The 23109-nt window shown below is 54.9% G+C and overlaps 2 protein-coding genes across 4 annotated transcripts in view; one reads left to right on the top strand and one right to left on the bottom strand.

The window, feature by feature from the left end:
• Window positions 1-187: 187 nt before the first annotated feature.
• RPL19 (ribosomal protein L19) lies at window positions 188-5508 on the bottom strand. Its single transcript, XM_038385962.2, has 6 exons — window positions 5173-5508; window positions 3655-3761; window positions 2637-2759; window positions 2271-2391; window positions 1597-1707; window positions 188-380 (listed from the first exon to the last, which is right to left on the bottom strand). Exons 1-6 carry the CDS (start codon window positions 5175-5177, stop codon window positions 257-259), a joined length of 591 nt encoding a protein of 196 aa, XP_038241890.1. The 5' UTR covers window positions 5178-5508; the 3' UTR covers window positions 188-256.
• Window positions 5509-14176: 8668 nt separating this feature from the next.
• CACNB1 (calcium voltage-gated channel auxiliary subunit beta 1) overlaps window positions 14177-23109 on the top strand; it is a 29776-nt gene continuing 20843 nt past the window's right edge. The window contains exons 1-2 of one of the 3 annotated variants that reach the window (XM_038385714.2): window positions 14177-14373; window positions 18669-18755. In XM_038385714.2, coding sequence (XP_038241642.1) covers window positions 14287-14373; window positions 18669-18755 — 174 coding nt within the window. In that variant the 5' untranslated portion in view covers window positions 14177-14286. The remainder of the gene's footprint in view (window positions 14374-18668; window positions 18756-23109) is intronic. The other 2 variants (XM_038385711.2, XM_038385712.2) reach the window with 2 other exon arrangements.

Below are 23109 nucleotides of genomic sequence, written 5' to 3'. Positions count from 1 at the left end.
GACAAGAGACACCCCATAGCGTTCCAACACTCAGTGCAAGTTATGAGCAACCTGTCCCCAGACCCATCAGATAGCAAGTCTGTGTCAGAAGTTTTACTATATCACAGGAGGCACTTGTACCCAGATGGCAAAAGCACCTCAGCACCCTGACACCCTCAACTAAACCCTATATAGGCTAAAGACTAGGTTTGGATGTGGAAGATTTATTAATTTCCTTTGATGGAGAGCACTATGTACACAGAACAGCCACAGAAGGTTACTTCTTGGTTTCCTCCTCCTTGGAAAGAGTCTTGATGATCTCTTCCTTCTTGGCTTGCAGACGTTCTTCACGGCGCTTGCGAGCTTCCTTGGTCTTGGACCTGCGAGCTTCAGCCTGGTCACTGAAGATGAAAATAGTTTTCATGAACACACATGGCCTCAGCCTCAAGCAACCCAGATAAACCCACCTAGCTTTCACCTGGGCATCATCCCCCACCTCTATTTTTCTCCAGCCTTAGGAAGCTGTTGTAGAGAGATGAGGTGTGAAAACACCTCATGCAGCATCAACTGCTTTACAGCTGCTGTTTACCAGGTTACTAAGCCCACACACCTCCCCACTAGCGCTTTGCAATGTAACAGAGACGTAAGTGCAATTCAGTATCTTGTTCAGTGACGCCCCACTGGCCTACTGAGTAATAGAGGCAGGCATCAATGGAATCTACTCTTGGCCAGGGTTGGGACTGAAACAGGTCCTTGGACCGAACAACAGCACATAGGCTTGCTGTTGTCTTTACTCCATCTCCAAGGACACCACACAGCAAACTTGTTTGTTAGAGAGTGCCCTTGAGATCTTGACAAAACTGGTCAGACCAGTGATTGAGGTTAGAAAGGAAAAGTAATGCATGATCTGCCAAAACCCATTTGTTCTTCAATTGTCTTAACTTCGCCTCTTCTTGAGAGTGGATCCTTCAATGAGAGGGTCTTTGGACAACATTCAGCAAGGGAACTTGCCCATCCCCTGAAGATTTGTGTTATTTCCTGGGTGTTTAAGTCACCCAGAAGGGCAAAGCTTATTTAAAGGGGTCATTCAAGTCATACTTGGATTTATTTACACCATTAAAACCAAGCCATTAATATCCAGATCATCTGTCAATACGTATGAAGTATTTTTCTGTATTCCACTGAACCTTAGGCCTTATCTACATTAGAAAGTTTTGCTGCTCTAACCATACTGGTATAGTAGAACACTCCTAATATGAATGCAGTTATACTGATATAAGAGGGCTTATACTGTTATAAGTTATGATAGTTTGCACCCATACCAAATCTTAAACCAGTATAGCTATAGGAGTAAATAATCCCCTAATTGACAGAGCTATAGCAACATAACTATGAGGAGGCTTGTACAGTGAAGAGATGTTAGTGAATTTCATTTGTTTCTAGTCAGTTTCACTTTACAGGATGCCACAATAAGAGAATGTCTTTGTAACCCAAGTGCTGAAAGCTCATGGAATCACTTAAACTAGTACTGAGCACTATAAAAAGCTCACGTGTGCAAAACTTAAGTCTCGGGCCTGTACTGAGCTCTCAGAATGGCTTTAATAATCAAACACTTACGCCAGGAGCTTCTTGCGAGCCTTGTCTGCTTTGAGTTTGTGAATGTGCTCCATCAAAATCCGCTTGTTCTTGAACACGTTACCCTTGACCTTCAGATACAGGCTGTGATACCTAACAAAAGAGAAGTGACCGGGTGAGGTGAGAAAGCTCACTGTGTTGCAGGAAGCAACACTCATTTGTTTGGTGGTGCAAAAGAGGAAATACGAACTGTGCAGCTTCCAAGACATCTTGAGTGACTCAAGATAAACAGCAGTTATGTCTTGTCTGCAGTGGACCACACAGTGACCTTTGAGTCCCAGAGTTTTAAAATTAAATTAACTATTCTGCAGCATCTTAATCTACCACCACACACGACTCCCTTGTCCTGCCCTCCAATTTCAGCAGAGGAGCTAGTCCTGAGAAGTACTCGCTAACATCAAGATCATTCTGCAGCAGCTTTCCAGTGCCCTTATCCACTGCAAGGGATTTATCATTTGTGTAAAAGGTGTGTTTAATCTCTCTTGGCTTTCCCCTTTGGCATCTGTGGGTTCAGGTCCAAGGTTATAGAGGCTGCTGCAAAAGCCTTGAACAGAAGAGGCTGGTGTATCCAGGCGGATGGGGACCTTATTCCTCACCCAGACACACCCATCAACAAAGGAGAAGCAGGGCAGCATTCATTTGGCTCTCAGACTTACATATGGCGGTCGATCTTCTTGGACTCCCTGTATCTGCGAAGCAGACGTCTCAGAATTCTCATTCTCCTCATCCAGGTCACCTTCTCGGGCATACGAGCATTGGCTGTACCCTTTCTCTTACCTGGAGGCAGACAGAAAGATATTACAGAGCTGGAACACAGCTAATTACCAGTGAGCATCCTTGCCAGTGTGCTTAACACCTCTGCTTGCCTCAAAAATCCAAGGAGCATGATTAAGAGCCCAGCTGCTTTACAAGGCCCTTCTTTGGTACATAAGGCAATCTATAAATCCACCCTTAGCAAAGGTCTCTAAAGTTTGACAGATCTTTAACCCCAGTTATCTAGAGTGAAGCCAGCCATCACTTACCGATGCCCATATGCCTGCCCTTTCGGCGGGCCAAGGTGTTTTTCCTGCATCGGGCACGGGAGTGAACAGTCACAGGCTTGCGGATTATCAAACCATCCTTGATCAGTTTCCTGATCTGCTGACCTGGAAATCAGAAGAGATGTTCCATGTTGAAGACATCAAATGGAACAGAAAATGGACAGCATGAGCAAGGCAAGAGTCTAACACGAACAAATTTTCCTTTTCAAAAGGAGTTTTTGGGATGGATTACAACATCCAAGTCTAAAGGAATTTAAGAAGATTTTGACCTTTACAGAGGCCCCTTAATTAAGTTTGTTTTCCTCAGGCAGTCCTGTTGCAGACCACCACAGGCCTACATGAGAAACATTCTCCCAGTCACTGCAGTATGGACCTGAATGGAATAAACATACTTTATAAAGATGTCCTTTGGGTCCATCTTCTGCCTCCATTCTACCTGCTGGATCTGCCAGCTCAGTTAACACAAAAGGAAGCTTAGTCCGTGAGAAGGGACAAACTGTCTATTTTTCAGTGCTTGTAGTGAACTGTATTTCATGTATTTCTGCTCTTCTCACTTTTCAATCATGCATCTCACCTGTTCACCATTAGATATCCCTGTGGTTGGTGTTTGACTAGATAGTAGTAACTCCCATCCCCCCAAAGAACATCCACACTTGTCATCACATTCTTGTGTGAATTCTTTCAGTGTGGATTTAGCAGAATTCTAGAATTTGGTCATTTACCGCTTCCAGTTATCAAGGGAAGGCAATTGCTACATGCCTGTAAGACAGCAAAACCTTTAAATAAACTTGAATATAAAAAGACCCACGGAGAAGGCAATTCGGTCTAGCTACTATTAAATTAACCTTTCTACTACCGAGCCTGTAACAAAGACAAGTTGAAATCGCTGCATCTTCTGCAATATTCAATAATTAGCTAGGCCCACAAATCATACCAGAAGATAGCACTAGCAAGTCACTGAATTGCCCAGTGCCCATGTGGAAGAGAAATGGTTACTTACGAGAATTAGCATTGGCAATCTCATTGGTCTCATTCGGATCCAACCAAACTTTCTTCTTGCCACAGCGCAAGACGCTGGAGGCCAGCCTCTTCTGGAGCCTGAGCATACTGAACAAACCAACACACATGGCTTAGAACAGGCAGCCCCCAGTTTAGTGCAACTGAAGATCACAAAATTGTTCACTGTTCCACAAATCCTCAAATTGCAGTCTAGCTTTATTTAAATGTATAAAGGACCTTTCATTGGAAAGATTACAAAGCCTAATGCAAGTTAATTACATATGGCACTGCTGAAATGTGGTCACCTCTGAAGGGAAAGGCAGCAATCACCTGGAAATCTGGCACATGGCAAAACAGTGTGAGTGGAAAAATTGTGACCAGTGATGTTGCCCAGATCAAACTCTCATTAAGGAGGTTTTCACTTGTGGCAAAAGCTCAGAGCCGAAGGTGGCGGGTGACACACTGAACAGAAGACCGGATGAAGTTTCTAACAGCAACTAGGGACTCTGGGCGCCCGCCACTTGCGGTGCCTCATGCTGGCCACCCAGAAGTCCCCGATCACTTTGGGAGCGAGGCCTAGCTCTCAAGTGCCGGCTGCTCCCCAGACAGCGGGATCCCCGTGGGGTGGGAACAGTGGGGAGATCCAGCAGAGCGGGGCCTTTACTGGGGCACCACCCCCAGCCCCCAGCGCGCGCCCGCGCGCCCCCCCGCTCCATTCCAGCCCCCAGCGCGCCCGCGCGCGCGCCCCCCCGCTCCATTCCAGCCCCCAGCGCGCCCGCGCGCGCGCCCCCCCGCTCCATTCCAGCGCGCCCGCGCGCCCGCGCGCGCGCCCCCCCGCTCCATTCCAGCGCGCCCGCGCCCGCGCGCGCGCCCCCCCGCTCCATTCCAGCGCGCCCGCGCCCGCGCCCCCCGCTCCATTCCAGCCCCCAGCGCGCCCGCGCCCCCCCCCCGCTCCATTCCAGCCCCCAGCGCGCCCGCGCGCGCGCCCCCCCGCTCCATTCCAGCCCCCAGCGCGCGCGCGCGCCCCCCGCTCCATTCCAGCCCCCAGCGCGCGCGCGCGCCCCCCCGCTCCATTCCAGCCCCCAGCGCGCGCGCGCGCGCGCCCCCCGCTCCATTCCAGCGCGCCCGCGCGCGCCCCCCCGCTCCATTCCAGCGCGCCCGCGCACGCGCGCGCCCCCCCCGCTCCATTCCAGCGCGCCCGCGCACGCCCCCCCCGCTCCATTCCAGCCCCCAGCGCGCCCGCGCGCGCGCGCCCCCCCCCGCTCCATTCCAGGGGCGCCCCTTATCGCCCCGCTGTCCATCGCCCGGATCCGGGCCGAGGGGACAAGCGAGGCCCCGGATGGGGGCAGGGGAAGCGGCTCCTCACAGCTAGGCCCAGCCCGGCTCGGCCCACCCGCAGGCTCGGCACCGGCTGCTTTCCTGAGGCGAGGCGAGGCGAGGCCCGGCCCGGCCCGGCCCGGCCCGGCCCGGCCCGACGCGCCGCAGCCCCGAGCCCCCGCCCGTCCCGCGCCCCGCTCACCTCATGGCGGCAGCGGCCCTAGCGCTGAAAGGAAAGGGGGACAGCAGCGCCGGCCGCTCCCACTATCAGCGCGGGGGTGGGTGGGTGGGACGTACCATATCACCCCCTCCCCTCCCAGCGCCTCGCCACCCCTCCCCTCCCCTCCCGGCTCGCTCCACCCCGGAACGGGGAAGAAGGGGCCAGAACTCGGTTCCGAAGGAGAAAGTGCGGACCGAACCGGGAGCCTGAAACATATCTCTCCCCCCCCCCCCGCGTCTGGGAATGGTATGGCCCGGGGTGCCGCGGCGCCTGCGCAAGGAGCACGTAGGCGTGTTGCCCGGACTAGCCCGGCGGAGCCTTCGCCTGCGCAGTGGAGGGAAGCTGCTCAGTGCACCACGTGGAAGGGGGGTGCTGGGTGATTTGCAGTCTGGGGAGGGCCGGAGGAGAGAGTAAGGGCAGTTGTGGGGTAGTAGCTGCTAGGGGCCTTGGGGCAGATCAGGGCTGGGGGGCAGTCATGGGGTAGGAGCTGAGTTCATGGGGTCAGGGTGGGAGTCCTGGGGCAGGCTTGGGGGGGTTACAGTGGATCACAAATTGAATATGGGTCAACAACCTGACGAGCTGGGGAAAAGGCTAGAATCCTTCTGGGGTGTATTAACAAGCGTGTCCCTGTGTAAGAGGTGGGCGGTCATTGTCCCGCTCTGCTCAGCGCTGGGGAGGTCTCCGCTGGAGTGCTATGTCCAGTTCTGGGCACCACGCTTTAGGAAAGATGAGGACAAATTGGGCTGAGTCCGGAGAAGAGCAACAAAAATGATCAAAGGTTTTGAAACACTGAGGAGCTTCTACGGAGGAAGGTTAAAAAAATTGGGTATATTAGTCTTGAGAAAAGAAGACTGAAAAGAAGTCTGCAGATAGGCTAAGGGCTGTTATAAAGAGGCTGCTGATCAATTGTGCTCCATAGCCACTGAATGTAGGACAATAAGTAAAGGGGCTAAGCTGCAGCAAGGAAGATTTAGGTTAGACGTTAGGAAAAACTTTCTAACCATAAGGGTAGTTAAGCTCTGGAATAGCTTACAGTGGATCTTGTGAAATTCCCATCATTGGAGGTTTTTAAGGTTTTTGGAGGTTGGACAAACACCTGTAAAGGATGCTGTAGGTTCACTTTATCCTGCCTTCGTGCAGGGGGTTGGAGTTGTGGTCCCTTCCAGCCCTACATTTCTGATTCTGTTCTAGGCTGGAGGATAGTTATGTCAGATTGGAAGTTAGCCATGGGGTAGGAGCTAAGTTAATGAGGGACAGCAGAGAAGTTATGGGATAAGGTGTGCTAGGCTGGTGGCCTGGGCCAGGTCAGGTGTGGGGGTAGCTACGGGATAGGCTATGGCAGGTTAAAGGCCAGCCATGAAACAGGAACCAAAGCAATGGGGCAGGCCATAGTCACAGCTTTGCAGGTAGCCATTGTATGTGCTTGTCCTTGACCTAGATGGTCACCACTAACCCAAACTCATACAGTGAACCAATGTTAGACCTTGGAATGGTACCCAGGAGTCCTGACTCCCAATCACTTCTTATCCCTGCCTTCTGGCACTTTGCAAACATTAATTAATCTTCACAGGCCCATGTGTGGTTGGTAAGTATCAGTGTCACCATTTTCAAGCTAGGGAAACTGAGGCACGAGGGGGCCTAACTCCCCTCTCATGCCATGTCAACCAGGAGCATCTCCATGAAAAAAGGGGTAATATAAAACCAGAGTCAGATTCAGGCCCAGAGAGAGTCACTGATTTGCCCCATGTCCAAGAAAGTCTGATCCAGAAAGGGGCTGAAATTTGTATGAATTTGGCGTGTTCAGAACTTCTCCAGAATCTCAAAGCTTAAGGGTTCTTGGAACAAGAGGAGAAACTAACAAAAATATAAATGTATAAATGGTCCTGTTTCTTTAAAAAGTGATTCTCCAATTGCCTCATTTGCAAAATATAACTGAAGCTCCACTTTTAAACTGATACCAACTCCACTCAAGCAAAAATGTCACTTTTTTTTTATAAACTAAAAGTTAAAAAGCACCCAAATCCCCACATTTTGCAGCGTTTAGGCATATTTCCTCCTTTGAATGCCATGTCTGAAAATTGCAATTGGCTAGTAAATCAGACCAAAAACTAAGGCTGCTTGTTAAATACTCAGACTAGATTCCATCTCATGGCTCATTTGGAATCTAGCTGGTGTAAAATGATCAACATATGGTAGGAGAAGGAGACCTGACAGGAACAGATTCTTGGTTCATTAAGCGAGAAAAACACAGATAAAAACAGAAGCAAATATTCACCAGCAACCACACACCACACAACAGAACCACTAACCCAGGAACCTATCCTTGCAACAAAGCCCGTTGCCAACTCTGTCCACATATCTATTCAGGGGATACCATCATAGGGCCTAATCACATCAGCTACACTATCAGAGGCTCGTTCACCTGCGCATCTACCAATGTGATATATGCCATCATGTGCCAGCAATGCCCCTCTGCCATGTACATTGGCCAAACTGGACAGTCTCTACGTAAAAGAATGAATGGACACAAATCAGACGTCAAGAATTATAACATTCAAAAACCAGTTGGAGAACACTTCAATCTCTCTGGTCACTCAATCACAGACCTAAGAGTGGCTATCCTTCAACAAAAAAGCTTCAAAAACAGACTCCAACGAGAGACTGCTGAATTGGAATTAATTTGCAAACTGGATACAATTAACTTAGGCTTGAATAGAGACTGGGAATGGATGAGTCATTACACAAAGTAAGGTTTCAGAGTAGCAGCCGTGTTAGTCTGTATTCGCAAAAAGAAAAGGAGTACCCGTGGCACCTTAGAGACTAACAAATTTATTAGAGCATAAGCTTTCGTGAGCTACAGCTCACTTCATCGGCGATGAAGTGAGCTGTAGCTCACGAAAGCTTATGCTCTAATAAATTTGTTAGTCTCTAAGGTGCCACAAGTACTCCTTTTCTTTTTACACAAAGTAAAACTATTTCCCCATGAAGAAAAGGAGTACTTGTGGCACCTTAGAGACTAACAAATTTATTAGAGCATAAGCTTTCGTGAGCTACAGCTCACTTCATCGAATGCATCCGATGAAGTGAGCTGTAGCTCACGAAAGCTTATGCTCTAATAAATTTGTTAGTCTCTAAGGTGCCACAAGTACTCCTTTTCTTTTTGCGAATACAGACTAACACGGCTGCTACTCTGAAACCTGTCATTATTTCCCCATGGTATTTCTCCCTCTCACCCCACCCCCCACTGTTCCTCTGATATTCTTGTTAACTGCTGGAATTAGCCTACCTTGCTTGTCACCATGAAAGGTTTTTCCTCCTTCCCCCCCCCCCCCCCCCCCCCCCGCTGCTGGTGATGGCTTATCTTAAGTGAGCACTCTCCTTACAGTGTGTATGATAAACCCATTGTTTCATGTTCTCTGTGTGTGTGTATATAAATCTCTCCTCTGTTTTTTCCACCAAATGCATCCGATGAAGTGAGCTGTAGCTCACGAAAGCTTATGCTCTAATAAATTTGTTAGTCTCTAAGGTGCCACAAGTACTCCTTTTCTTTTTGCGAATACAGACTAACACGGCTGCTACTCTGAAACAACAGATTTAGGCTGTTTAAAAACCAAGTTGTTGTTTTCATAAAACAAACTTCAAACCTGGAAATACCTGCTAAAGGAACGTGTGTTGAAAACTTGGCTCAGATCCACTGGCTCACCAGTTCCAGGATCCTGCCTCTAGCATTGGCCACACAGGCTGATGCCAAAGAGAAAGGCAAATAAAAAAACATCCCCATAACACATTTGGTCAGACCCCTGGGAGGGGAGATAGTTGCTTCCCAGCTCCTGTGAAAGAGTCATGTTATGCCCTATGCTCTCCAGGGGAATTCACCTAAACGGGAGGAATTCCCAGGTGGGGAAATCTGGCTGTTTTCTCTCATGGTGCAAAAGCACCAGAATGAAGCCTAGAAGTGGGGTTGCAGCATTTACAGAATGCTGCAGGGGTGATGTGATATTGTTTATGCCCTTATCTCTCCTAGGAAACAATGAAATTTGCCAGAGGGTCCTGTCTATGTGTTTTCAAATGGCTTCCTTAGCATCTTGCACTGGGTTTTGTTTTCCAGTGGATCATTGCTCACAAAAGATACTCTGCTCCGCCCCAGAGGTGGCTGCATCTATTTGTAAAGGGTGCTATGGGGGGAAGGACATCTCGTTGAGGTAACACCTTATATTGCTGGCGTATAGGATGGGCCTGAGGCCATCCCCTGCTGACCCACAGCAGCAATCCACCGAGGGGCATCACTGGCATTCCACCATCTGCTTGCCGTGTTTACTACTAAAATGTGGAAGTGGTGATTGAGTGTGCCGGGCAGGTGGAGAGGCTCTGGCCATGTAAAGGGAGATCTGTAATTGTGTTATACTCCCATGCAGCTGCCTGCTGTCTGTGTGTTCACCTTCCCTCCCGCAGCTCTTTCCTTTTTGCCCCCCGGCCCTGTCTCCCAATCTGTGGCTCTCTCTGCTCACCCATCATCTTTCTCCCATTCCCCCCCTCTCTTCTGTCTCCCACTCTTCCTTCCCAGCTTCTGTTCGCTGCCAGGGTCCCTGGGGGGGATTATGGTTGCTGGTGGGTTGTGGGGGGAGGGAAGGGGGGACAAGATGGAAAAAAAATATCCAGGAAACAGCTGCAGCTGTCCAAGATGCTCAGTGAATTGCTCCTCTCAGGATGGTTAGCTGGACGGTCTCTTCACAAACAGGCCGACATGACAGAGGGGAGCCTCCAGGCTAACCCTCCTGGAGAGGCTGCTGCACTGAAGCCTACGTAAGAACATTTTCCTTATCCTAGCTGGAAGCAGGATGTACAAGGAGTTTCTGGTCTAGAGAGGTCATTTCCAATCTGGCCTGGCATCCCCATGTCAGGAGAGGGGGATGGGTGGGAGTCACATTTGGATGAGTGGGACTGCTTGAATACAGGGTTTTGGTCCAAGCCCATCTCTGGGGTCTAGTCTGGCAGGGAGGGGAGAGATGAGAACACAGCCTGCTCCATGCACTGGGAGGGTCATGTCCAGGGGGAGACGCTGAATGGTGGTGGGACTATGTCTGCATGGCCATTATCTCCAGTGTCCCATCTGTCCCTAACTTGGGATCCACCCGCTGGTATCTCATGACATCATGAACATCGGGGAAATGCTGGAACACTGGGATCCTTCTGCCGATGGGAAACCTTGGGAGAAGTCGCGCCCTCTGGGGACTCTAGGATTTTCTGCTTCCAGCTGGGACAAAAATCTCAGGAGAGCAGCCTCCGACCTCATGGCCTGGATGCTTCACTGCCAACTGAAAGCAGGAATGGGACATGCGGTGTGATGGGTGGGAAGAAAAACAAACCAACCAACCTTGTATTGATTCAGGGCTTGGTTTGAGTTTGGGACGAAGAGGCCGGGGCAGTTCTGATGTCACTGGGACGTTCTGGGCCCAGTGATGGGTTCTGTCACTGTCTGCCTCAATGCGATAGTGCTGTGTCTCAGAGAGCTGACACCATTAGCCAGCACACATGCCAAAGGTCTCACCCTGGCTTCCAGCAACTTAGTCACTCCTCGCAGGGCCCTTCCAGTCCCAAGTCTTCCCCATTCCATCTACCCCGAGTTCCTATCTACCAGGCACTCGGACTTTTCTCTTCTGGTTTGTCACCCCTGAAGGTATGCAAAGAGCCCCCAGGTATCAGTTCACTTTGGCAGACACACTCCACCCAGTTCATGCACCAGAGACCTGCTGGGGGCAAAAATAAACAAAAAGCGTATTTAATAGGGAAAAAAAAAATCACAGATTCAAAAGTGAAAGAGTCAGGTAAAGCAAACACAAGCAAGTCACACACAACAAAAAGACGCAACTTCAGGCTTTACACTACTATATTAGACAAATCCCCTTTTCTAATACAAAGTACCTGTTGCCTCAGAATGGTTTCCCAGCATGCCCTGGCCATCATAGAAAGACCAGGCGGTTCAGGGACCAGCTTTGCCCTTAAAGGCTGCCTCTCAATTTCTGGGAAAAAACCTCAGACACAAACCTGGTTTTAAAAGGCTTCTTTTTCTTTTCATTCCTGGCATGGTGACTCTTGGGTATTCAGAGTGGGGGGAATTCCCAGTTGTGTCCATGTCTTTCCATTAACTCTAATGGTCCACCATTGTCTTTTCCTGGTTGGACAATGAAGGGGTACTTGAAGTTGGTTTCCTGTAAACAACTGGCTTGGTGCCCCTCTCCCTGATCCCTTCACCACCTGTTGTGAGGTGATGCTGTAGTTGCACCACAGTTACAATGTTCTACACATATACACATGCGATGATGCATACCTACATTCATACCCTGCATGCAGCTCTCCTAATGCTCCGCAAGTTCAGAACATCACAAGCTTTCATGAAAGACCTTCCATGATGTATTCATCCACAATCACATTGTATATAACCAGGTGATTCAATTGCATATTCTTTGGGGTTCAGACCCCCTTTTCGCCCCTTGGGGTGTCTGGACCCAGATTGTCACAGTCATCCAAGCTGGATCTACACCCTCCAAAGCTGGGGGAAGGCAGCGTGGTCTAGTGTGGCTAGAGCCTGACTGGACGCTTGGGTTCTATTCCTGGTTCTGCCACCAATTAGCTGTGTGACCTCAGGCAAGTCATTTCTCTCTGTGCCTCATTTTTCCAGCCTGCAAAGTGGAGATTAAACATGATTCGGTGCTTGGGCACTGCCATCACACCTCAGCCCGTCAGTGATAGATGGGTTCTAATCATGGAAAATCTCTCTTGTAGCGGATGTCCTGTGTTCTTGGATAGTTTGTCTCCCAGCTGCAGAAGCCAGGAAGGAGCCAGCTCCTTGGAGTGAATCCACAGCTCCCTGCAGCACCAGAGAGGTTCATTTTTAACCTTCTAGGGCCTCCGTGCAGCTTGGGACTGGACCCCCAACCTCCACCCTGGCAGAGGGGATGTGGGATGAGCTGTCCCTTCAAATCCCCCCCCCCTCCAAAAGCAAGGAGACAAGACTCCATAGCCACCTCCAGTCAAAAGCAAGCTGAATGGGACGGGACACAGGGACCTTCAGCAGTCTGCTCAAATCCAGTCTTGGGCAGTTGTGGTTGAAGCCAATTACTGCCCTAATTACTGAGGTGAGATGAGTGCCATGGGTCTCAGCTCAATTCTAATTGGACACACGGGCACTGGTCAGTCTCAGTGTTGGCAAGCTCAGCAGAGAAGACAAGCATTGAGTAGGTCCTTCATAAGGAGTTAAGTCAAAGTTCCCCAAGCCAGGGGCTCACTGAGCTGATGTGCCCAAGCCACGTCAGTTTCACAGCCAATGGTACCCAAGGGAACAGCCCATCTCACCACCTTTGCTGGCCCTGACTTGATGGATCAGGTACTCGTTTTGAAGCTAGGTGAACTGGAGGCAGCTTTTCAGCGTGAGATCAAGGGAGACTTGCTCACCATTCAGCCACCACACCTTATAGGGAGGGTTGAGAGCCACAGATGGACCCTGTGGCCAAGGGGAGGATTCAGGCTCTGGGGCTGCCCAGTGGACACCTTTCATCGAGCTGGGAACAAGGGTTTATTTGCTGCACTTTGGTTTCCAGAGCTGTGCATGTTATCTGGGTAGCCAGCCCACCCCAGACCTACGTTCCTTGGGGGTCCTGAGGCTGCTGTTGCTCTCCAATCTGGTGTTGGCGCATCCCAACGCTCAGGCAAAGCAGCAGCCCAATTAGGAGTGAGACAAGGGAGGGGATGGGGAAGCGCAGACCCAGGTCCCCATGCTTCATTCCTAATTAGCCACAGATCCCACCAGCCATGTGGATTTTCTCCCCTATCGTCCCAGGGACAATGATGCAGCCCAATTTGCTGCTTTGTCTCTGCCCTGGTGCTCCCTCTGTGCTGGGATGTGGAGACTGCATGGCATGCGGTTGGCTCTGAGGATCATCAGAGCCTGCTGGGAGCCCCCAATGAGCCCCGGGGCAGGTGGGTTCTCAGGAAGGATCTGGTGGGGGAAAGGGGGTGGGTTGAGAGGAGGGTGCAGAGTGAAGAGGGAGCGAGGTGAGAGGGTTAAGAGCCACTGGGAATCTTGCACTGAGGAACAGTCCACAAGAAGAGCATTGGAGACCCAGGCCAGCTAAGCAATACAGCTGGCTGCTTTCCAGCAGGCTGTTGAGGCAGGGCCTCTGGGATGCTGTGACCTATTCACAACCAAGCTCCCCTGGCTGCAAGCACATCCCGGCAGCATGGCACCCAGGCCTGCATTGACCCTGTGACCTGCTGGGAAGCAAGGCAATCCGGACGAGCGGGGGATCCCCGCCTTGGTGCCCAGAGATCTCTCTCAAGCCACACCAGTTAGCACGTGCTCATCAGCTGGGGTGTGGGTTGGAACTGATATGCCAAGAGCCCCCCCTTAGGCACACTGCCTACTAGGGGCAGGGACGAGGAATCCCAGCCCTTTGGGGGTCTGGAATAGCTGCCCAGCAGGGCAGTAAAATACCAATGGCCATATCTGAGCAGGACCTGGGGGAGTCATAGGGCGGCAGTGTCCTCAACCCCCCAGAGCAAGCTAGAGCCACCTGGGCAGCAGGGAGGGGACTGATCGCTGAAGCCCCCCGCCCAGCCATCGCCCTGGACTCAGGGGGGCTTTGTGTGGGGGCAGGGAGGCATGAGGCCACCCCCCAGCCAGTCCTTCACCCCCTAGGAGTCCCCACTCCATGGGTGACCTCCCCTGGCATCTGCTGCCCCCAGCACTGCTGGGCAGCCAGGCCGCTCAGTAGGGGGAGATAGGACTTGGGGTGGGGGGGTCTCCTGCCTGCACAGGGGATGGTTGGATGGGGGGGAAGGGGTGTCTCTCCTTCCAGCCGCCTGGGCGCCCCCCCTTCCCATCGCTCAGCCCCTCTGCTGGGGCGGGGTGGGGGTGGGGGCGCTGGGACCACACCCCTCCCCCCCTTTTCCGCCCGCCCCGCCTGCGCATTGTGTGGCCGCCGGGAGGGGCCGGCCGGCTGCCGCCCCCACACGCGCCCCCGCCCCGGGCTCCTCCTCCGCCGGGGCTGGCTCGGGACACGAGTCGGGTGCGAGCCAGGCCGAGACGCCGGGAGCCCGATGGTTCGGGAGGGCGGCATGGCCCGGACACCCCGCAGCTCGACCCAGGAGATCCAGATGGACGTGTTCGACAACCCCGGCCTCCAGGTGGGACCGCGGGGGGGAGAATACCCCCCCCGCCACCGCCGCTGCGGGGGGGGGGGAGCTTTGTAGCCAGAAATAGCGGGGGGTGGGACTGGACCCGATCGGAACCGGAGCACGGGTGGAGCCGGCCAATGACTCACTGGTCTTTGCTTTTCCCAGGGTCGGGGAGAGTGTTGCTGGGGGGGGGGCTTTGAACCGCTGGGGGGGGATTGGAGGAAGGTTCGCCCCCGGGGGGAGGAATCTCAGCTTGGCTGCCGCTTTCCGCCCTCCCCTCCCCTGGGATCAGCCCTTCCCAGCTGCCCTCGGGTTTCAGCCTTAGCACAAAAGCCCTATTGGCCCCACCGGGCCCATCTTGCCCCAGCCAGGCAAAGCTGGGTCCCCCCACCCCATGCCCTACATCCTGCAGGTGTCCCCTGCGTGCCCAGAGATCACAAGGGAGGCGACCCCCAAACTTTGTAAACGGGTGCCAAAGCCAGCCGAGAGGAGATGGGGGGGTTTGGGGTGCCTTCCCCGGAGTTGGAAGACTGCCGTCTCCTAGTTAGAGCAAGCAGGGGACGGGGCGTCCGGGCATCTGGGTTCTAGTCCCCGCCCTGCTGCTCGCTTGCTGTGTCACCTTAGTCTCCCCAGTTGGAAATGCAGGGAATAATCCTGAGGGGTTTGTGGGGCTGGATCAGTCTCACTGTGTAGGGTGCCCTGGGCTGCTGCCATGAACGGCAGCCAGTGAAGGGCAGGTGTTGCTCCGGGAAACTTTGGAATATGCAGGATAATTTGGGAAACCCTCTCCGGAGTCACCACACCCCTTTCCCTCCCCATCCTCTTGCCAGCGGGTACCAGGGGACTTTGCCTCTCCTGGGAACAGGCCGTGAGCCAATGTAGCAGGAGGCGGGGATGCCAGCACAGATGGGCCATTGCTCTGATGTACTCAGGTGGGGATCCCAGTGGCAGGTTGGACCTGTTGGTCAGGGCTAGTGAGCGGGGCGGGGCGGGGGGCAGGATAGCAGTAGCAAGATGGACCCGCTGGTCTGACCCAGCTCAGCACATCCTCCCATTCACGTTGCTGGGTATCGTCCACGCGCACCCCCTTTGTCCCCTCGCACCAGGCGATTTGGAGTGGCAAATGGGGAGAGGCTCCTGGTAGCACCCAGATACCCTGGCAGTGCCAGGCCCTCAACATAGGGCTGGGAAACACTGAACCAGCCTCCACCAGCTTAGGATCTGGCTCTGTAAATGGCCATGATTAACCCTTCCCCACCTGGAGAGCCACCAACCCAGTGCTTAATTTGTGCCAGGGCTGAGCCCGGACCCCTCTAGGCTTGGCAGGTTGTAGCCCCAGCATTTTTGAGCTTGCAGCGTTGGTAATGAATGTAACAAAATTGCTTGCGCCCTTGCACCTCTTTCATTACAAATTATGCCTTGCACCAGCCCTCTGGATGGGGGATCCCAGCCGCCCATGGAGGCACAGTGAATATGACGGAGGGATGGGCCCTGATTGGAAAGATGGGGGTGGGGAAGAATCCTAAAAATACCAACTCCTGCCCTGCTCAGAGACCACGTGTCTGTGGGTTGGGCAGCAACTGGGCCCAGCTGTCCCTCTGGGATACGCCTGCTCATTCCGAGACTGGCCCCAACATGTCCTGACCACTTGCCCTGTGCAGAAAGGCCTCGCACTCACTGGGAGCTTTGGGAGGAACCGGCTGGAAAAGGACTGACACCCCAGGGCTGTGATGACCCTGCCCCCATCGGGGTGGAGGGAAGCAGGACTGGGCCCTCAAGGACAGCAGCAGAAGGGTCCAGCAACAATTGACCTTCTGTAGGGCGCACTGGCTGCAGGTGGGGTGGAAATCTTGGCTACTCCAACCCCAGCCTCTCCCAGCAGGAGGTGCTGTAGAGGACGGTGCAGGAGCGCTGGCTGTGGGGAAGCTCCCAGCTGCTAGCTCCTTCTGTCTAAGCCTTTGCCACCAGCCGGGTATTTGGAGCCTTTGCCAGGCTCTGTTGGAAGAGAAGCCGCTAGGTCATGGGATGACTCAGTAGCAGCAGGTGTGTTGTGTGTGCGTTTGCATGGCTGCTGGGGTCTGCGTGGGTGTGAGGAAGGAGAGCACCAGAGCCTGCGCACTAGGGGGAGAAGTGGAGGTGAGTGCATGTGTCACTAGGGAAGTGTGTGTGTGTGTGTGTGTGTGTAGTAAATCGAGTCTGTAGTAAGCTTTAATTGTGAGGGGGTGGGCATGTGTATAGTAGGTTGTGTGTGTTCAGCTCTGTGTGTGTACACAGCTCATTGCACAGAGATAAGGGTGTATGTGGGTATGCACAACTCTCATTGCACAGAGGTGGTGTGTGTGTGTGTACAGCTTGTTGCATGGAGGTAGGGGTGTGTGTGTACAGCTTGTTGCATGGAGGTAGGGGTGTGTGTGTACAGCTTGTTGCCGAGAGGTAGGGGTGTATGTGTGGATTGCCGCCCCACCCCCTTCATCTCTTTGGCAGCTGGGGGCCTCCCCTGGAGGGTCCATGAGCCTGGGACTGGAATCCCTTCCCTTGGCTCAGCCTCTGCCCCTGTGGATCCCAACCCACCCCTGGCACAGAGGGGACGGCTCTGGACAGCAGCAGGGTGATCTCTGGAGCCCCCACTGCCCCCTCCCTCGTTGTGGGGCAGGGAGAGAGTTGAGGGGGCACAGACTGGCTGCAAATCCAGTCAGCCCTACATCCTCTCTCTCTCCTCCTCTCCCTGACGACCAACCGGCTAATTCAATCCGAGGCCCCTGAGGATGGCCTGAGAGCTGCTCCATGCTGAATCAGTTGGCTTTGCTAGGCGCAGTGGGTGTGATGTGTCAAACACCCCACACCCTCCGCACGCAGACTGAGCCCCTCCATTACCTGGGCACAGGGGGAACTCTCTGGATCTCACTGGAGAACACAGCTCAGGCCCCCATCCCCTGTACATCTATCCGGAGCTCGGACCCAGCCCTGCAGCGTCCATGGGGACAGGTGGGCAGACGCCTCACCCCGCCCATTGACACAGGGCAGTAAAGCTGCTCCCAGGCTGTCTTCCCCACAGGGGCCTCTGACGGGCAAGCCACTTCCCTCTTCTGTTCCTTGGTTTCCCCTTCAGCTAGCTGAGCATTAAGCTCCTGCCCCCCCCCGAATATGCCATGTGATCGATGGTTACCCTATAAATATGCTGCTGTCTGTGGGGTAGGGGGGTGGGGTCCCCCCCACAGCTCTTGATTCCTCCCAGAGCAATATGGGGGGCCCCGGCAGTGGCTGCAATATAGGCCCACCCGATCCAGTGCCGTTTGCCCTTGACTGGCGCGCGCCTCCCTCTTTCCATCGGGGTGAGCTGACATGGCCGGCGTTGCAATTAGCTCCCCCCGGTGATTAGAGCCTGGCTGTGACGCCAGATTGGTTGGGAACCCAGCGAGGCTATTAAAGCCCTGGAGCTGCCTATTGATTGGCATCCGCATCAGGTGACCGTGTGGCGTTCGTTCGGAGCCAGCTGCTTCCCTGGAGGGCGACCCCTCCCTCCAGCCCAGCCTCCTGTACTCCCAGTGCGCCGAGTGAGTGCCAGGGACCTGTGAGGGTTACTGGCTCCATGGTGGGGGACTCAGCAGCCCCATAGGGAAGGGGATCCCACAGCCAGGCCAGGCCCAGGTGGGTGTTTAGATGGGGACATGTCCTAAGGGTCTGTGATCCGAGGGATTTTCACAGTGGAATAGACCATCTCAGACCAGCGGGATGTTTAGCCTGGGATCCATCTGTCCCCCCGTCCCCAGCCGCTGGCCACAGGGGAAGGCAGCCTCCTTGTGGTGTGATATGCTACCATGAGGGGAGAGATTCCTTCCTGGCCTCACGAGCTGATGACCTGATGCCCTGAAGCATTAGGCTTGTCATCTGTATTCAAGCAGCTCGCTCTATTCTCAGCGATAGGGATGTCTAGTGTGGTCATAGAACTGTTTATAGGCTCAATTAGAGTGGGGCTCCTGCATTCTGCTCTCTGCTTTCCCATTGACTTGCTGCATGGCCATGAGTAAAGCATTTTCCCTTTTTGTGCCTTGGTTTCCCCCCAGCGGTACAATGATACTTGCAGGAGAGGAATGAAGTTTAATTAATTTGTGCTTGTAAAGTACTTTGAGATCCTCCGACAGAAGGCGTGGCAAAGTAGATTTCAGGGTAACTCATCCATTAGCTTTAGCAAAGTCCCGCAGCAGGGAGTTCCACAGGTTTCTGGTATGCCATGCAGTTGTCTGCTTCCGCCCCTCTGTAAGCACCTGCATGCTCATTAACCGGGCTGTCCCTCCCTCCCTCAGGGGAAATACAGCAAGCGGAAGAGCAGGTTTAAACGCTCTGATGGCAGCACCTCCTCGGACACGACTTCCAACAGCTTCGTCAGACAGGTAAGGACAGCGGGGTGGGGAGTTCCCATGGCCTCGGCATCCCGTGTTCAGAAGGGGGGACGGAGCTCCAGGGGTCCCTCGCCATGAGATGTGGGATTTAACTTGCTTTGCACCTTTGATTCGGCAGCTGGGAGTGTTGGAACTAGATGTAATACAGCAGCATAGGGTGGTCCCATCGCCCCCTAGTGGCTAGCCCCAGTTGCTGTAATAGTCTCCTCCTTGCTCTCAGTTACTCCTTTAGCTTGAGCAACAGGGTCTTGAGGGTTCAGTGCTGAGGATTCGATCCCTGCCCAGAGCCACAGCATCGTGTTCCCAGCCCTTGTGCTGTTTTGTTTCCATCTGCCAAGTGCCATGGCCGGTCCTTTTCAGTCTAAAGCAGCTACAGGTAGAGGAAAGGAATAAGAAAGAGCTAAAGTCAAGTGCCCATGGGAGAGAACGGGGTGTGTGCGTCACCCTTAGCGGTGCGGAGATCAAACCAGTGCCTACCTCTGCATGCTAGTGGAGAGTCCACCCTCCCGCCCGAATCTACAGTTTGGTTTAATCTGCTGTGTTTCTTTAAGGGCAGAAATGGCATCTTAGTAAGACTGGTTTGTACCCAGTCTCCGTAGAGTGGGTGGGGTGAGCTCAGGACTGGGGCCCAGTGTGGGGCGAGTTCCCACTTGCATTGTAATTGGGCCATGGCAGGGGGAGGTGACTGCCTGGGGGAATTAGTGGCTGATTAGGGGTGGGGGTGAGCGCGGGAGGGTGATGGAGTTGGGGACGCAAGAATTGCACGGTTCCCTTCCCCTTTGGTACGCTGACTCTAGGCCTGTAGGAGAGGAACCTGGGCATCTAGGGGGAGCCCCAAGTCAAAGCTGCCCCTCCCCCCCCAAGCGGGGGAAAAGGTCACGGGAGGGCTGGGATCAGAGCCCTGGGGTCTCTTTTCATCCTGGGGCTGATGTGAGCTGTGTCCGTGGCCATGCCCACACAGCGTGGCCGTAACCCCTTCACTGCCAGGGATGCTGCCCGCACACATCGGGGGGGGGGGTGGCAGGGCGTGCTTGGCTGGGGGAGGAGTGCGGGGGGCTGGCTGTAGCTGGCAGGGTCGGGGAGGGAAGGGCTTAATGTGCCCCCTTTCCGCTATACAGCACAGCTCTGCTATGGCTCTTCTGATACTTTTCCCATCCCGTTCTTTCTGCTCATGCCCTGATCCCTGCAGCGCCCCCTGCTGGGGAGACCAGGGCTGGAGTTGCTGGGAGCTCCCCCAGCCAGCGCTCTGGCCCTGTTCCCCACACTGTCCCCCCCCACCCAGCAGAGGCTCCCCACAGTGCTCCCCCACCCACCCCCGGCAGAGGCCAGGGCTGGACCAGCTCTGGTTTTCTCCCCATCCATAAGATGCACAGAGCCAGCGCTCCTCCCCCTTCAGGGCAGGGAGGGGAGCTGGCTATCGATCCAGCAATGTGGGTGGGGCTGGAGTTGACAGCTGGGTAGATCCTGCAGCGTTGTCTTCCCCCACTCCCTTTGCTGTCACTCCCCCCACCCATTCCAGCCACCATCACTCTGCGTTTCCCCCCCCCCCATCAAACAGCCCAGAAACATCTCCTCCGAGCCGAGCCGGAAGCAGCGTGGTCTCCATAGCAACCCCCTGTCGGGGAGGCGGGGGGGGCTGGAATAGACATTTAACTAATGAAACAGCTGAGTCCCTGCGAGATGGATGGTTTGGGGGGGCAGCATCCTGGGGCCAGGCCGCTGGGGGGAGAGTGGGGTGGTCGGCCCAGCCGGTGCCTGTCTAGAACCAGAACCCAATGGCTGCATCTGGGCAGGCCCCCAAGGACCCAGCATCAAAAGCTCCAGCCCCTGGCGCTAATGGGGTGATCGCCTGGCAGCCCCCCCCTTCCCCGGTTCTGCCCTATGGGGAGCTAGCCAGTGGGGGAGACTCCGAGATAAGGCACTGGATGGGGCTCAATCTCAGGCGGGGATGAGGTCATCACCCCCAGGGGACGGGACAAGGCCCCAGTGCTTGGGACGTTGGATCTTGCACTGGACTGAACCCTACACTGGAGGGCCGGGGGGGGGGGCTGGAAGTCTGGGCTGGGGTTGGGTGTGGCTTAATCCCCTCCAGTGCCCCCCCCATGTGTGAAGGGGATAAACAGCTGGAGAGAGGGGTCCTATGACCTGCCCCCCCAGTAGAGGGGGGGCGGGTGAATGGCTCCCATGGCGATGACATGGGAAGATGCTGGAGGTGGCAGTTACCCTGGAGAAGGTTCCTGGAGCGAGGCCCCCATGCAGAGAGGATTTAAAGGGCCAGCTTGCCTTGTATTTCCACCCTCCAGAACGAGAGGTGCCCTAGGGAAAGCTCTGGGCCTGGCCATTTCCCTGCTGCCCCCCGGGGCGATGATGAGGCTGCTGGAGTCACAGATGTGGGGCCTGGGGGACACGCACCTGGGCTAGCGGGATTTTCCCATTGCCCTGGGCTCATTCACAGGCTCCCAAAAGGCCCTGAACCCTCCATCCGCCCGAGGGAGGGCTCTCCGCTTGGAGATGGGCTGAAAGCAGAACCTTCCACCCAAAGAGACCGACCCAGTACCCATCGCCCCTGGATCCCGGATCAGAACCGGCCAAAACCCAATGGAGGCGCTTCTCAAACACCCCAGAACGAGTGGGCCCGTTCCCTGTGGTGCTGTCATGCGTGAGCCCCCGCAGTGAGGCTGGGAGGGCTTTACCCCAGGCTGGTGGAGGGTGGGGTGAGTGGCTGCTTGGGGCGGCTCAGGTCGCGTGTGAGGGGGGTGGGGGATAGATCTGGAAGAGAGGTGGGAAGGGGCGGGGGGATCTCCAGCTCAGAGGTTGAGCCCGCTTCGGAGAAACAGCCTCCGGTGGTATGTTATAGCCCCAGCCAGGGAGGCCATGAAGGTGAAGCCAGGGGCTACATGCCTAGGGATATCTGATGGGACGAATCTCAGCCTGATTCCTGCATCTTGGGGTTCTGGGGGTGCACGTCCTTTCGGAGAGCCCTTCCTAGCCTTGCCCAGCAGAGGGCAGCGTGGGCTCATTCATGGTAGTGGGGGCGGGTTCTCGGCTGCCTGCCCCACCCTGGAACAAGCCCAACCCGATGGGGAGGGAGAACCCCCTGCTGGCTGTGGGGCTACCCACTGACAGCTCCCTGCGTTGGGGGGCTTGCACCTGGCTGACAGTAACACAGTAGCTTCTGGAGGCTAGTAAGCATGGAGGGTGATGGGACGGAGGCTGGAATGGGGTCAGCACCTTGCTCCAAGAGGGTGGAAGGCTCAGCTGAGGGTGGGAGAGGCTGGTACCTTATGGGGCCCCCAAAGAATGTGGAACCAGGGTCCCCCGCAAGCTCGCACTTTGTGGGGAGGCTGGGAATTGGGTGCAGGGACTGTGGAGGCCCGGGGCGGGGTCTAGCTGTATTTGGGTGTTAACGGTTGGGTCATTCATATCTGATCTCCCCCCAGGAGTGTTAATTGGGGGGGGTTCCCAGCTCCCCAAAGTGTGTGCGTGTCTGCAGGGCAGTCGAACCTGGCGCTGTGCTTCCCTCTGCTGGCATGGGCTGTGAATAGGGGGTACAGAGCTGTGCTCTGCAAACCCACCTTCTCCCCTCTCCCAGCTTTTCCGCGGGGCTGAGGTCTGTCCAGGCCACTGTCAGGGAGCCAGGACATCCAGGTCCTGCAGCTGAGGGGATCAAGGGCAGGATCCCTGAAATCAGAGGCGCCAGAGGGAGCTGCGAGGCCAAAATGGTACAGTTGGGGGGCAACATATAGCTCGGCTGGGGGCTGCCTTGGCAGGACGATCATGGAGCGGGAGGTGGGGTGGGGGCTGGGCTGAGAGGAAGAGGCTGCTGAATTTTTTTGGGGATGGGGAGGGTGGCCCAAAATATGCGGGTTACAGACCCCATTTAGCCTGAACCCATCCCAGAATTTGACCTGGGTCAGAAAGCAGCCCCAGAGCCCTGCTTAGTGCTTCGGCCTCAGACTGGGGTCTGCAGGGATTGGGAGGAGCCTTGGCCCTTTGACAGCTTCCCCCCACACACACACGAGAGGCATGCCCTGCATGTGCTCCCTGCAGTTGGCATCTGTGCCCCCGGGACTACACAACGTGCGCCTGACTCTCCAGCTGAGGTCTCCTGTAAGGAGCGGGCTAGTTTTGGGGTAACAGGGGAAGGGCGGTGGGTCAGGATGGAGGGGCATCGGCACAGCTGGGGGGCCTGGAATAGCAGGGGGCTGAGCGGCACCAGCGCGCGGGTGGGGGTGCCTGGCTGTTTTCAGTCCCCTCCTGACCCACTGAGATCGCTTGTGAGCAGAGAGTGTGTGCCCAGGGTGGCTGTACCCGAGCCTGCCCCCGGGGCTGACCCTTGGCTCAG

Source organism: Dermochelys coriacea, chromosome 27 (assembly GCF_009764565.3).
Source record: "Dermochelys coriacea isolate rDerCor1 chromosome 27, rDerCor1.pri.v4, whole genome shotgun sequence".
Lineage (NCBI taxonomy): Eukaryota > Metazoa > Chordata > Testudines > Dermochelyidae > Dermochelys > Dermochelys coriacea.
The sequence above is the reverse complement of the archived record's forward strand: the minus strand, read 5'-3'. Positions and strand labels throughout refer to the sequence as shown.

Excerpts from the sequence above, each read along its gene's own strand:
- RPL19 (XM_038385962.2), bottom strand. Across the intron at positions 2,760-3,654 it reads GATTGCCAATGCTAATTCTC|GTCAGCAGATCAGGAAACTG; the intron begins GTAAGTAACCAT and ends TCTGATTTCCAG. Across the intron at positions 1,708-2,270 it reads AAGAAGATCGACCGCCATAT|GTATCACAGCCTGTATCTGA; the intron begins GTAAGTCTGAGA and ends CTCTTTTGTTAG.